We start from the raw sequence: 14,004 nt of genomic DNA on the forward strand, positions 1-14,004 counted from the left end.
GAAAAAAAAAATCTCAGCAAGAGTGAGCTTGGTTCATATTCAGTTCTACGAAGACCATGATTTCCCTTGCACCTTGCAAAGGACAAAAATGCAAACATCAGAGAACTGCCCATATTTTTTTTTAGACTGTACAGTCCAGACATAATTTCTCTGTGCTGTGGTCACACTCATATTCTCTTTCCGTCTCTGACATGAAAGAACTAAGTGAAAAACACACATTTCAGGTCATCTCAATAAAGGGTCTCTCTCAGGACTCTTACAACTATTGTTTCAGCAAATTCAGATAAAAGATTTAATCTTAATCTGTGATCTTTATAAACCATCTTTTTATGTAAATCTGCATATATTGTCCCTTGTGAAAGCACAGCCATCCTACCGCATCCCTAAACTTGCTGCAAGTCCAATGAATGTGCCTCAAGTCTCTCTAAAAATAATAATGCATATATAGAAAGTCATCATGGTATTAAGCTCAGAGAACCCGGCTGACACGCAAACACAAGAGGTGTCCTAAAGATAAAACGTATGTCTAGTTTTTAACGAAAACACAACCATACAGTCTGTATTGCTTTACTGACCTACTTTCCATTGGTTTGTGTAACAATACACTGTGCAGTGAAGGAAACGTAGTAACATCCCATGTCTTTATTAAATATACATCCCCAGCTCTAGCAGCAAGGCTCTTCTTTTATGGCTATGCCGAATAAGTATGAATTTATTCACACAACAGGGCAGGTTAACATCCGCTTGTTTACAAAGCATAGTAAATTCTGCCTTATCTTGCAGAGGTGGCCAACACAAGTAACACCGAGACAGCAGGGGTAAACACAACGCCAACATAAAAATGCACAGAGGAATCGGCCAGAGTAGTAAATAATTGAGATCACGGTCCATCCCAGAAACCCGGGCACGGGTAAAATTCCAAGAAGGGCTGCAGCTGCCACGCTGGGTGCGCCGGTACCCTCCGGCTGCCGCACGTAGCATCCACCGCCCAGCGCCCGGCTCGGGCGGAAGCCAAGCCCGTCAGCCCAAGACACCAACCTGCCATACCAACCTCCCCGGCCCGCCCGGGCTGCCGAGAGCCCCCGCAGCCCTGCGCCGGTCCCCAAGGGCACGGCGGTCCCCACTCACCGTCCCCCACAGCCATCATGCCCGCCGGTGCCGCGGGAGGGCGGGCGCGGCGGGTCCCGGCCGGATCCCCGCCGGATTCCTGCCGGCTCCCTGCCGCCACCGCCGCCGCCTCGCTTCAAAATAGCAGTCCCGCCTTGCGAGGCAGCCTCCGCGCCGGCCCGGCCCCGGCCCGGCCCCCCGGGCGCTCCGCCCCCGCCGTCACGCGCCCGCCGGGTCCCCCCGCCGCGGCCCCCGGAGCACAGCGCACAGCCCGGGGACAGCTCTGCCCCCAGCAGCACCACGGAACGGGAAACGACAGGAGAAGGAGCCTCGGTTAAGGACGAGCGCTCTGCAGAACAGAGATCAACCAAAACGTAACGTAACACGTAATGAAACAAAACAGTAAAGCCACAGGAAGTAGGAAAGGGCTGCGTTGAAGAAAGCTGCTGCCTCTTTTTTTGAGTTTTCGGAAGACTTCTTTGGAAACCCACCCCCGCAACTTTAAAAGAGAAACTGCTTCCAAAGCATGCGTGCAACACACGCTGGGGAGCATCAATGACAGCCTGCCCAGACCTGAGCTGCTGATCAGTTTGTACCTGAATGTACCTTTTGGGTGACATGTTGAGGGTAGAGAGTGCAATCCAACAGTGATCAAAAAAATAAGAGTAGCAAGTAAGTAGTACCAATTTACTTAGTCTTGCCAATAGAAAAGTTTAAAACTCAGGCAGACTGAAGCATATGCTGTCACACAGAGCATGAGAACCACGCACTTGCAAGGAGCCAGACACAGTTCCCTGTAGTAATAATCCAAAAACACAGTCAAATTCCTTAAAACCAGGGGATGCATCAGCCTGATGAGGCCCTTTCCTTGCAAATGGGCTTGAACTGACCAGTACACTTCACTGGTCAGTAAATTTTCCTATTTAAAATGATAAGCCATTGGGAAGAGCAGCTGAAATGGAAAATGATGTGGCTACATTTTGATCACTTGCATTGAGCACACCAAAGGAATATATACAGCTCAAAACCTCCATAAAATAATCACGGCAGCTATCACCAGAATTCCCAAACGATATATATTCATGTTGTGCCGCACTGGTGAGCTCTATTAAGAGTATGTCGTCACTGTCTCCATAGTAACTATATTTCCAAATAGAACAGCAAAGGGAAATAAAAAACAATAGTGTAATGTGGAAAAACAGATACACACTAGTGCGATGGATTTTTATTTGCTCCTTTTTTTTTCCAGAACATGTATTTCAGCTGCACCTTTATCACACATAACACAACTCCCCTACACCATGATACTAACATCACATATCGTACCTGTCATATTTTCTGTTTGTAAAGCCAGTCCTTTGAGCCATTAAATGTTAAAATGGAAAAAGTGCACAGGTTGAATAAAGATGTATGATTTCTCTTCAGCCCAATCATTCTGCTGAGTGCAGCAGGGAGCTCACTATTAATAGTTTCCCTACTTTTGTTTTAATTCCCTCTCTCAATAATGACACTACTATCTGATATAGGAGTCTGCTTGAATTCTCTTAAAAGAAAACAGTATTTACAAATCTCAGGCAGCAGAAACAAGTGCTTTTGTAGTGCTGAGATTGGCTGCTAGTTCTGTTTCCATAGAAATGAACATTCACTTGCTGAAAAATGGGAGGGGGGGGGTGCTTTAAAGAATCTTCTCCAGTTTGGAAGGCTACATAGAGTTCTGGTGGAGTGAAAGGGCAAAACTAGCAGCACGTGTAAGATACTGCCTAACAGGCAAACATCCTGATATGATTCTTTTAATACGCATCATTATGAATGTAAACAAATCCCAAGGTTTGCATAGCAGCTCACTCATTCACATAATTCACATTAAAGAAATTATCTCTGATTTTACTATACACACCTTAGAGCAAAAAATAAAAAAATCAAGGGTCAGCTGGAGAGGCAAGCTAGCAGTGGGATATTATTTAAGGCTGTAAGCCACTCTCATCAAGCAAAAGCATTAAAATTCCTACCCAGTTCCCTTGTTAAACATGGCACCTCCTCATCTGTTGGCTTTTGAAACTCCTTGTTACATCCCACCCCAATTATTCCACTCATAAGTGTCTGAATGTGCCTTCCACCTCACCTACCCTAGAAGAGGATCTGTCAGTCCCTAATGGTAACTCATTTTCCCCCTGTTCTTTACCATCCCATTAGAGACCAGATTCAATAAAGGAAAGAGGTAACATAAGACTAAAGGGGCTGTTCTCACCAGATCTCCTCAAGCACACTGAAAAAGTAAGATATTATATCTACCAGTGTGCTAAGATGGCAGGAAGGAGACCTTTTTGTGTCCTACCTGTATTTCTCCCACATACCTAGGCATACCAACATGATGTCTTTTAAAACTCTCAAGTATTAGATCAGTATTTTTTAAAAGATATATTTGTTTTGACCATCAATAAAGTATGGAAAACATTTTTGTAATCAGGTTGTTTAAAGCTGCAAGCTCTGAGAGTCATTCCTTTTTTTCTTCCTAAGTACATGCTGGATAAAAATACTGAACAACTGACACTAGAATTATTTGATGAGAGAATCCTAAGTCACATCTCTGGATTCTCAGAAACTAGGTCAACACACCAAATATTCACTACCACAGCAGCGCAGCTCAGGACTATGAAGAAGATGACATCTCCTGGGGTTGTATTAACAAGTCAGTCCCTATCCGTCACACACTGAACAGGACCCCCGTCAGTACAGTCACCCTACTTGGGACAGTAACGCCACCTGGCAAAAAGCCATTCCTTTTGCTGTTAAGAAGGTCCACTAGAGAGTTTAATGATATTAAAGCCAGTTGAAGTGTTTTTGTGCTTTCCACCCTGCCTCTGCCTCCCCCCGCTTGGGAAAGACAACCCTGTTCCCCCCTACCATCCCAAACCCTACTACAAAATATACAAAGCACCAAAAAAAAAAAAAAAAATCCTCAACACTGTAACAGATGTATTTAGCCACTAAAATTTGGCCTTTATCCAGAGATGTTTGATAAAGCTCCTGAAAGAAAAGTTGGAACCAAGGCCACAGGAATTCAACAGTAACTTTAAATCTACACGTGCAAGCAGTAAATACAAATTGTCCTTCAGAGAATAATGAAGCACAAAGCCAAGATAAAGCACTAACAGTGGAAGAATACCTTTAGAATAACATCGAAAAACTGTCTAGATGGAAGCAACAGATGAAATAGGTTCAAGCAAAAATACTGAAACCAACTTATTAAGAGGGATTCTGTAATTTGTGGTACCAAAACAGAATCACAGTAACTTTTGCACAGAAATTGCCACCTACAAGTGGTGTATGGTTTATACTGTCACAGATCAACATTAATATCTGTGTTTTGCACATAAGATAAAAACAGCTTCAAAATAAACTTTCTTAACTCTCTTAAATGGAGACAAAAGAGACAGAAGTGCTATGTTAACTAGTGCAGCAATGTGATATATATATACATTTTCATATATTTCAATAATTTCAGTGCTTATATTCCCCTTTGTGACTTTCTCTGTTCTCCTGAGAACTACTGACAGAAAAAATACATATGTAAAATGCATCTCTGAATCTCTCAAACCTATGAAACCTACACAGCTGTATTACTATTAAATGCAAAAGGTAATGGTTTACCCTTTCATAATGAGTAAATTTACAGTATAACAGAACATAAACATTTACGTTTTTACGTAAAACATTCTTCCCCAAATTAGAATGATGTGGGTTTTTTTAAAAATATGAATTTTTACAAATCAATTTTTAAGTGTTCAAGTATAGCAGTGTTTTATTTCAAAGCAAATTGCAGCATAAAAACTCTTGCCATGTCAAAGAAAAGATTACAAAAACACTTTCCTTTGAACTTAAAGTCACTTCTGTTTTCACATTAACAAGAAAAGGGTGAGAAAATTTAAAATTAAAAAGGTATATTTTGAGTACATTAAGGAATTATATGCATTCCTCAAAATATTTCTACTCTTGAACAGTTACACTTTTTAGATACAGCAGACCATAATCAACATAGTGACTTGAAAAGACAAATTAATATGAGGAAACTCTTCCCAATAAAACAAGATCTACTGATTCCTTGCAGAAGACAATGAGGTTTCCAAAATTGACTATGCTAAAGCCACTGCCACACCACCTCCTCTGTTTTGCTGTTATGTAACACTTTTTTCATAATTAACTGTTTTTAATTAAATTTTCATACTAAAAAATATTGTAGCAAAACAGCATTAAGAAGTAATAGGGATTTTCTGCATAACTGGTTGTCTTTCCTTCAAATACACCAAAATAGGGAGCTCAAGCTCAATGAAGTCTTAACTTCAACAACTGTCTTTGAATGCTGCAGTCTCCTATTTCTGTAATTCAAAACTCCATGTATTATAATCATGATGCATCATTTTAACAGAGAAAGTATCAAACACACCCATCACTGAAGTAAGTCTGTTTCTAAGAGAAAAATGAAGGATAAAGGTTCATCTGATGTTTTTTCCCCATACATGAACACTTTGCAGCATTCTTCTATCCTCTACTGAGCACATCTGTAACTCGTTAAATATTCACTGCTTGTTTCCATGCAGTTTCAACACCTTTTCCAATTGTATTCTGACCACAATCCAGCAAACAGTTCCAGTAAAGTGCACAAGCTTGTTTCACCAAGTGTCTCATTTTCCTAGCATTTACATGTTGCTATTCATCCATCTCCCACTGATAACACTAGTATTTAAATACTTATCTTGCATTAATCTAAAGCTGATTATTAATCTTTCATACTCACCACTGATGTTACTTAAAATCATATTGTCAGAGTTTCTTATTTCATCAAATTTTGCAAAGATTGTTTGCAACCTATAAAGAACAAAAACAACAAAGGATTTTTACATCTCTGAAATCCCACCGGCTACTGGTAAAAACAGAAATCAGTTTATTAGCATATATAAAGCAGCAATGCAAAATATACAAGGGATTAAGCATATGAAGAAACAATTCCTAAAGGATTCCTCTTTAGCTGAACATCTTCACAGAAATGCATAGAAAACAAGTGAACTTAGCAAAGAACAAAAATTGAGTACTGTTATTAGCATGATTAAAAATAACCTTCTTTATTCATACTTAACATTTATTTATTCATACTTAACAATAAAACATTACAATTTGAACTATGGAATGTTCACTTAGAAGAAAAAAAAAGATTGCTATTTAATTTGTTCTAAGACTATTAATAATTTTCTTCGAAGTTTTTGTTCTACAAAATTTCCTTCGTTTGGTTATGAAAAGAGCTCTGTGCTAGTTAGAACTTCCACGGGGGGAAAAACCCCAAACAACAAGACTTGCTTCTAAACTTAAGATAACCTGAACACTTCAATGTGTCCAACCCACACACCACTGACTTGAAATGTCACAATAGAGAATGCACTGCAAATGTTTTGCTACACTAAGCAGCAAACAGACAAACGAAACTCAGAATAAACCAAACCAAAAAAAAACCTCCACGATCCTACGCTTGCAATCTAATCCCACAGGGCAAAAAATGATGTTCAATCAAGAAAGCTGGAAAAACACTTCAACAGCCCTTTCTCATCACTTCTGCAGAAAACTCAATAAAAGCAGTGGAAGTATCTCCCAGAAAAATGTGACCCACGCATTAATAATAGATTTGTACTGACACTGTTCAGCTGCAAACAACTGAGAATATTTACTAGTATTTCTCCAAAGGCTTCTCTGAATTTTAGACTACTTGGAATATGGCAATATGTAACATGCACATGGGATTTTTAGCTCCAGGACTATTAGGACTGAATCCTGATTTTAAATGAACAAAGTTATGAACTACAAATCACATGACAGTGTGCAGGTCTCCAAACAGGTACAGCTCAGCTACATCACAAGAACCAGACCCTATACTACCCAATTCAAAATTTGCACTGATAGGCTGTCTTGACAATTCACAATCCAAACTGTTTTATGACAAAACAAGAAAAATGGGTAAGAACTACACCTGGGTATGAAAATTCTCACAAGGAGAAAAGTCAAGGATGCACAAAGATTTCACTTCAACATTTCATTATGCACACACCACTTTTATGCAATGATCCATGTAGAGAGGCAATGTACTTAGTCTACATTCTCTGAGACTTGCATATCCCTTTCACCACTGGGATGTCATTTATCTAATAAAACTCATTTACCTAATAATGAAGAATGTGATAAAAAAATGAAACGCAGACAGACAACAACGTAAAAAATTTGAGCCTTTCCCCTCACCTTTCCAACAATTTAGGACTCTCACAATGTATTATTTTTACTTTCCAAATACTTCAGAGCGGTATGCTACAGAGCAAATTTGTCCTGGACTTAGTAGGCCCACAAAAAGAACTACACAGATCTCCACAAAAAGGCCTACCCTACTGCAAGGATCTAAAACAACACAACCAAAAACCTCTTAATCATTTAAGTCAATAACCCCTAACACAAACCAGCAGTTATTCTACCATCTCAACTCATCTCAAAACTAGATGTAGTTCAGCAGTAGTTTGCCTAATCTTTCCCTAGCACCCTCACCAGCTTGTGTCTGGAATCTATTATCCTCTCTCCCTTTTGCACCACCATTGCATTTCTTACCACTTTTCAGACATTTTCTGCCACAGCAAAATGTCTGAAACAGCAGCAATTCACAGATGTCACTGCTTTTACTATTAAACCTCAAGTTTGGAAAAGATCAATTTTGCAAACCAAAGGCAGTATATACTGAAATGGGGTTGTCTGCACTTCGACTTGAAAAAGTACAATTTTTGACATGAAATGGTTTTGGGGTACTGGAATTTACTAAAGACACATGAAATCCCATTAACAGGCTATGTGCTTTCAACCATATGAAGCGAGAAGTTCACACGAGAATCAATATCTACAACAATGCATTAAGCCATCTTGCTTTCATAACAAGAAGTTAATGTGTTTGCCTCATATGTTTGTGTTTATCAGGGATTGTTTTGAGTTCCCCTCAACAGTGCTGGATTCCATAGCAAACACTACATTAGCAGTTCACCTAGTTAATGAGGAAGAATTAACAGTTTATCTGAAAGGCTAAAACTGTTATCCCAAGAGAAACTAAATATGACTAGAGAGATTAACAGATTTGCCTTAAAATTTCACTTTGATTTTTACATCCTGTAAAGCTGTTATCCACTTGGCACAAATATTTCAGAGAATTCAAAAGAAAAAACTATTTCCTGCTCTTTTGAACTTTGTTTTCAAAAATGTTTTCCTGAGTGTTTTAAACAGACGCTAAAAGCAAAATGCTTCCTTGTAAATATGTTAGAATAATATACATGTTGCATCTCATGCTGGGCAAAATATTTGATAAAGTATTAACTATAAACAATAAAAAAATGTGTCTGTCAGCACTGGACGCTACGTTGTCAGTGGTACAGGCTGGAGAACAACACACAGCACTGCCACTCCTCAAACTTTCAAAGCATGTCGTTATGACCAGAGACACACTCTTCAGTATTTGTCATAATTGCAACAACAACAGAAGAGTCAATTATAACACAGCTGTCAACATGGTAAAGCACTACTGTAGAACCAACCCTCTCTTTAGAAGAGCTTACAGGATCTGTAACTACTACTTTGCAAAGTCTCTCACAACAAGTTTCTCCTTCCCTTCTCCTCCCACCCTGCCCTTTTTACTACCTTCTTCTCTTATTTCTTCACATGGTGGCAAGCAGCAAGGCAGTATGGGCTAGAGTCTCTAAAATGACTGCAACCACTGTCAATTTAAGAATATTTACTGGAGGTTCAGCTCCTGGCAAAAGAGAGCCTGCCAAGAGGAGTCCAAGAAATTCTACAGGGCTGGATGAAGACCAGTTTTACTGGCAATAAGGAATGTTCTTTGAGAAGGGAAGCATTATTACTCTTTTATCTCATATCTGCAAGCTCAACTCTGGATGTGGCAATCACAATCAATCACTGAAGTCACTACATGTCACTGGTGGACAGAAATATTATCTCCTTTTCCCAAATAGCCATAGACAGGTGTGGACCTTGTGGTGAAGAGGCAAAAGAGCACCACTCCCCCATCAACAGCAGAAGGATAAAGAAGAACAGCAGATGGTTAACTAGTCTGTTCTTTATGTCCAAAGTGCGTCTAAAGCAGGAAATGGCCCATATGAAACTTTGCAGTTACTTCTCCATACTTCCCCCTTCCAAGGGGAAAAAAAAAAAGCCAAACTTGAAGACATGTGTCCACATCTGGACACACAGATGGACCTCATCTACAACTTGAACTAGACAGATAAGTAGAATGTGCATACCACATAAAATGTGGTATTCAGAAATGCATACTGCAATATGCTTCAACATTTTAGGAAATGAAGTTTTGGCCCTAGACATAAGGACTAAACAAATGACTGTTTTTTCACATTTCTGTTTCTCAAGCAACAGTGGGGAAATTTGTCAGATGAATTCCTCAATGATAAAAGCTTTTAACACTCAGACTAAGTAACTTCAATCCAGAGCCACGTATACTATTTCCATTCAGGGAAGATCAGCCACACAGATTCCATACTGTAAAACAGTCCGTTTGGCCCATAGAGAACAAAACCTCTTCAGTATTTTTGGCTCACGAACAATAAATATAACATCCATTTTCAGCATTCACAAATATATTAGCACTACTGCTTTCAGGTCTGACACCAAAGACTGTCAAACCTCTCTGGCAGCAATTACAACAAAAGGGAAAACAACATCCAAATTTCCAACCACTGTCTTGATACTAATTGTTCTGGAAAAGGAATGTGCTTCAAGCAAAAAGCATAATAATAATCTGAGATTTCTAAGTTAAAAAATAACAAATAGAAAGATGAACTCACTGATTTTATTTATAAACAAACTCACCAATTAATCTCAGTAAAGAAGAGAAATGCACTGAAGAAAAATAAATAGTAAATAAGTCAAATTGAACTACAAAAGTAAGATCCCATATTTTATTCATTAGATTCTGACAGGTCCAGTAAAGCCCTGTAGAAAATCCAGCATTTTCCACAAAGGCAAACCCTACCAGGTGGAGATTAGAAAACCTTTTAAGCCTACTATTATTAAAGTACTGACTGTATTTGGCTTTATACAGACACAATATGTATATACCATTTAGATATTTAAGGAAGTTGAACAATTTCTCAAAACAATGCTTGATTAACTTTCCTGCCTTCCTTTCAGCAGACAGGAGCTCTTATTTTCAGTGCTCTAGGATGGAGTGCATTCAAGCAGCAACACACAGCTCTGTAATGTGTAATCTGTTATGCAAACTAAACAAGCCTATATGCTATCGATTCATGTGTGCACTAAACACTAAAGTAATAAATTTGTCTGCTAATATTTATGTTTACATGTAATTTTTAATGCACTGACTTACAGCAAAGGAGCTGCAATGCAGTTCTTTAAAGCTGAACTCAACAACTGAAAGCAGCCGTGTCTGAACTACAGATTATCTGTAATACTTAAAATCCTTAAAACCTACCCAGACACACACACATGAACATAGATTCCCCTCAAAATAATGATGCTACTCTACATCAAAGGGGTTTTTCTCACAGATCACAGCTCTGCATAACCCACCTGAAAATTTTACTGCATCTAAGCAAAGGGAAAAGCTTTGACAGGCACAGGGGAAGAAATGTCTTAAATGAGGTCTGCCTCTGAAGGAACAACAGTCTGAGCCACCAAAGAGCTAATCTGTCTTTCCTGAGCTTTGTCAAACGCCTTCTTAGTTGTGTGAAGGAGTAAGACAGGACTACAGGAACTCTGCTTTCTGTCAGGGATGGATGGGACAGAGAGTAGCAGTCTCATGTTAAACTCAAGCAAATCATAACTCCCCTCTTTATCCCAGCCTGAAACCGACTGCAGAGGACACAGCAGCTGACACTCAGCTCATGTACTACTTAACACTAGTCCTGACTGTCAGGTGCAAAACTGTTGGAGATTTAGTAGCAGCAACCCATTTAACATGCACTGAGTAGAGTCTTGCTTCTTTATGTAAATGCAAATTACACAACCATGCTTGCTTTCAGATCAGGGGGAATTTTGTATTCAGCTGATTCAGACAGTAGAAACAACAACTTGGCACCTACTGCAACTAAATTAGAAGCTGTTGATTGTCCTGAGGATACAAAGCACCTATGGTGTTTAATCCTATTTGGATCCCAAGATGTACTCAGCTTGTATCACATGGAATTGTAAACGGTGAGTATGCAACTTAAACTTACAGTCAGACCCAACATTAATTGCAAAAAGGTTGTGGTATCTGTACTCTTTTATTCTCTGTTCCAAAAGATGTCCAAGGCCCTATCTTAATGCATGGAAGATATTCTCAGATATGTTCCACTTATTTGCTACAAAACTTAATTTTTTGAATTGTAGTAATAATACGGCCTAACTTCTGTGGTAGCCATATAATCCATTACTAGTTTAAAACCAAGACTATCATTAAATAGAAGAGAATGTGTGCAACTTCTCATTCTCATAGGCAGGGTAAACTTGTGTCTCAACAGGCTGAACTCTGCCTGGAATGAGAAACAATAAATTCAACACCCTTCTTCCATGGCACTTCTTCTTTCAAGGAACCATAGAATGGTTTTGGATCATCCAGTTCCAACTCCTGTGTCATGGACTGGGATAACCTTTCATTAGACCAGGCTACTCAAAGCCCCATCCAATCCTACTTTGAACACTGCCAGGGACGGGGTATTCATAGCTTCTCTGGGCAACCAGTTCCAGTGTCTTACCATGCTCACAGAAAAGAATTGCTTCCTAATATCGAACCTAAACCTATCCTCTTCCAGTTTAAAGCCTGGTCCTATCACATCCTTGTAAGAAGTCCCTCTCCAGCTCTCCTGTACACCCTCTTTACGTATTGGAAGGTGCTCTGAAGTCTCCTAAGAACCTTCTCTTAGGAGAGTTTAGTTTTTTTAGATGGCTCTGATGAGGCACTCATCTGATATCCTCTCTGAAACAAAGCAGTAGACATATTCAGCTTTATCAAAATCAAGAAGTAAGAGGAAGGTGATGGTAAAGTGGTATGCTAATATATAAGGGATTAACACCCTTTAAGAAGTATAAATTGTTTTAACAAGAAACTTTAGAAGATTTTATGGAATACAGTCTTTCTCACTAAGTACAACTTCAAGCTCTGTCTAGCTTTATTAATTAGTAAAAGGTAGAAACAAAACAATGTTTTGTTTCATATAAACTAATATGATGATACTAACAATAATGTAAAAACTATTAATAATAATGAATTTTCTTTCATATAAACTAATCAACATACAACACAGTGAAGCAATTCTAGTAACATCATACTGAAAGGCAAAACTAACTAGAATATAAAATAAAAATTACAGCAATTTTAAAACAGAGTTTTTTTGTGAGTTTAAAGTTCAGATAAAGAACAGTAAAACATAAATGGCTCAGAATTACAAAATCAGAGCAGCTAGCTTACCTTCCAGGAGGAATTCCTCTTTTTGTAAGATCTATTCGTACTTTCTCTCCCACATGTCTATAAACCTCTACAATGGCTAGTATGGCAGCATCTCTCACCTGTGAACAGTTTAAATTGTTAATTTCAGGGTTACAGAAACCGAAACAATATTTGCTGACAGGCCACTCATCTTACATCGTTTCTATGGCCCTTTTTGCCAATTCAGTTGAAACAGTGAGGGTGAAAAGGAAAGGAAATACAACTATTATATCAAGATGGCATTTGTTCCAAGTTAGAGCATGCCCAGATGGTAAAAAATCCTAGAAGTAACAGCTTTAGAGGGAATTTCTGGATCTGACATAAGAATAGCATTTGTGGAAAAAATGTGCTTTATCTAGGGCTCACTCACAGCAGGCAATACTTTCCAAAGTTAGCTCCTACACTCAGTCTTGACATTTCATCTTGCTTTCATCTGTCCTGACACACAGCAAGGTCCTTCTGGAAGACTAAGACTGCCCACAAGAGTAGATCAAAGTGATCGGCATTTTCTTTATTTCAACTGGAATCAGGTGGCATGACATCAGCACAAGAAAGGGAATAGGTTAGAACAGTGGAAGGGGAAAGAACAGGGGAAAGAAAGGAGATAGAGTACCTTTTCAAAAATTTTAAACCATGTTCATCACACTAAAATTTGCCAAAAATGCATTTTAGTAAATGCCATATAAATGCCATTATTTTCTATAAAGAATGTCTGGAATTAATTTAGTATTGTTCTTTGCAGCAGCTCAAACTAAACATACAATTGCTCTAGCAAGATGTGAACTACATCTTCAACTAATGATCAGCAAACAGGACAAATTCTCAGCAGAAGATCTCTAGAAGAGAACAATGCTATGCCGCACAGGGGAGACAAGAACTTTGCTGCATTCAGAACTTAAGCAAAAAGACCAATCCTGTTTAAAAGTCCATTCCTACCAATGTTATCTTCTCCCTTATGTATTCATAGTCTTTTCCTTCAAACACAACTTCAGATAAATCAAGATATTTTAACCATTTCCACTGGAAGATTTTCTGAGGTTCAGATGTCACCATTATGAACTACTTCCTGATTTTCACTGCACACGTTTTTGCTTACTTTAATGATTTTAATGACAGTCCTTGCATGCTCTTAAATGCATTTGGGTTCCAATTGGAAAATAATTACACATAAGGTTAACTTCAGCAAATTTAGTAAACTAGCACAGGTTTCATATAAGGGTTGTTTCTGGAGGTAATTTTTAGTGTGAATAGCTTATTTTTATTTATTTCCTTTCAACATGCTCTGTAAGAAACAATTACTTTCAGCAATTACTAGTTTCAACTTCTAAAACAAAACTAAAGGGACCAGTATATTGTGATACTGCTGC

General features: G+C 38.6%; 1 protein-coding gene across 25 annotated transcripts in view; it reads right to left on the minus strand.

The window, feature by feature from the left end:
• Window positions 1-14,004, minus strand: part of CLASP2 (cytoplasmic linker associated protein 2) — a 144,683-nt gene that overhangs the window by 102,480 nt on the left and 28,199 nt on the right. For 24 of the 25 annotated variants that reach the window (XM_041425197.1, XM_041425194.1, XM_041425193.1 and 21 more), the window contains exons 6-7: window positions 12,620-12,717; window positions 5,903-5,973 (exon numbers count right to left, since the gene is read on the minus strand). In XM_041425197.1, coding sequence (XP_041281131.1) covers window positions 5,903-5,973; window positions 12,620-12,717 — 169 coding nt within the window. Of the gene's footprint in view, window positions 1-1,128; window positions 1,236-5,902; window positions 5,974-12,619; window positions 12,718-14,004 lie in introns of those variants that run through there. The other variant, XM_041425195.1, reaches the window with a different exon arrangement.

Source organism: Onychostruthus taczanowskii, unplaced genomic scaffold (genome assembly GCF_017590055.1).
Source record: "Onychostruthus taczanowskii isolate IOZ18803 unplaced genomic scaffold, ASM1759005v1 scaffold88, whole genome shotgun sequence".
Classification (NCBI taxonomy): Eukaryota; Metazoa; Chordata; class Aves; order Passeriformes; family Passeridae; genus Onychostruthus; species Onychostruthus taczanowskii.